Genomic DNA, 1,975 nt, shown 5'->3' on the forward strand with positions numbered 1-1,975 from the left:
TATTAATGATATGTTTAATAGGCCAACGTTAGAACTTCTGCGACAATTGCTTGCACGGCAAAACGTGGATGGAGACATGTTCGTTGTAGCGGCGTTACGTTACTGGTGTCGCGATTATGAAGAAAAGCTTGGAGAGCTACTCGCGAATCTTTTGAGTACTCGTTACCCTGCTACGAGTCCAAACAAACGGAAACGATCGAGCGCTAAACACAATCAACAACCTGGTCCACCTACTGGCGAACAAGTTCTTGGTCATTTGGATCAATTACGGCAACATTGTACGTCGTCTACTGAATTGCAGCTTTACCATTCGGAAGGCATGCAAAGAGCTCTGCAACAAGCACAAGCAGCTAGTAGTGATTCTTTAAGAAAAAGTTATGGAGATTTATTCGCTCTCGCGGAGGTGAACGAAGAAAATGAACCTCCCCCGCCTCCACCAACGAGTTCGGCACGAAAACATGCAGCAGCATCAGCTGGAGGTGGAGGTGCTGGTGGTAAAGGTCATAGAAAAACTGGTGCTAATACGAGGGAAAGGTCTAGTTCCAAAAGGCCGCTCCCTCGGTATCATCTTGACAGTACATCCAGTAGTGAGGTAAATATAAATTTAAAAGTAATTTAAAACATTTTGTATTGATTGTTAATTAATAACAATTATATTGATTGTAAATTAAATTTTAACTATGTAGGAAGAGGAGATTGTGAATTTAAAACAAGCAAAAAAGAGAAAAAAGATTAACCCAGTAGGCTCCGACAGCGACTGACCACCCAGTGTCTTCAGATGTCACGTGGACCACGTCACGTGTGTGCAGCAAGCTAAATTAGCCTTAAGAATAGTAAGATAATATAGTATACGTAATAGATCTATTTAGCGCGACTTGTAAATATAGTATATGTCGAGAGTGAATGCGAAACAAATACTGATCAGAAGGATCTTGCACATATTTCGCAGACACTGTATATTAGCAACGTTGCCAGATTCTCTATTTCCAAATAATTTCATTATTTGTGTCAAACGCATTCTAAGGAAAAGATGTATTTAGAATGTATGTGATATTTAATGAGAAGAAGAAAATTTATAAATACTGGTTATAGCTTTTCTAGGTAAATACATATGACAGATTAACTTGTCGTGACAGATCAATACTCTTGTATTCTGTTTTCGAGAGTAAAGAGGACTTTATCATTTATCTGTCAGATAAAGTTACCGAGAGGCAAAACTAGTCATAAATTAAATTATTTTGATATACTCTTAAATATTTAAAAAAAATGACATGAATTTAAGAGTAAAAAATTGAATCTGGCAATATTGCAGGGGGTAAAGCGACACGAAATATCTCCCTCCGTGATCACTTTATTTCTATGAAAAGAAAGAAATGAAAATCCGTTATCCACATGCAATTTTTGTGGTTGACATCAAAGAATGCAGGCACGATTGTGCTTAGTTTTATCAATAATTTGTTTATTAATTTTGCGACTAGTATAACTGACCCTATTGTCCAAATTTATTTCTTTTTTTTTCATTATGCGATAAATATCGATAAGACTCGCGTCTCACAAAATAATTAACAAGGAGGAAATGGTTACTTTTGTTGCCATAAACTGTGAACGCAATTTGTACGAATCGTTGATAGCTTTTTATTAGGATTAAGGACCTTCTGCGGGAGAAAAAGGATATATCAAGAATGCCTCACTCCAGCACGAAGCGTACAGTTTTACGACCAAATGTATTTTACGTCTGCGCTTAGTAAGCATAATCATTCTCAAAGACGCAAAGAATTTTTATATTTTGCACGATGGAAGGTTGTCTTTTTTTCTTTTTTTTTCTTTTTTTTGAAAGAATTTTTTGTCCAAAAGCAGTGACTCTTTTTACTTTGCTACGAGTATTTTATGAAAAACACTCGATGTTATCTAACGTTGATAAAAAAAAAACAGTAGTGTGACTGATTTGTTTCTTTAATCGTAATACTTACGATGT

The 1,975-nt window shown here is 35.9% G+C and overlaps 1 protein-coding gene across 1 annotated transcript in view; it reads left to right on the forward strand.

The window, feature by feature from the left end:
- Positions 1-767, forward strand: part of LOC108578746 (integrator complex subunit 3) — an 11,082-nt gene extending 10,315 nt beyond the window's left edge. Inside the window, 2 exon segments of the mRNA XM_017942130.1 lie at positions 22-592; positions 687-767. Coding sequence (XP_017797619.1) covers positions 22-592; positions 687-761 — 646 coding nt within the window. The 3' untranslated portion in view covers positions 762-767.
- Positions 768-1,975: the final 1,208 nt, after the last annotated feature.

Source organism: Habropoda laboriosa, unplaced genomic scaffold (genome assembly GCF_001263275.1).
Source record: "Habropoda laboriosa isolate 0110345459 unplaced genomic scaffold, ASM126327v1 scaffold28, whole genome shotgun sequence".
NCBI lineage: Eukaryota > Metazoa > Arthropoda > Insecta > Hymenoptera > Apidae > Habropoda > Habropoda laboriosa.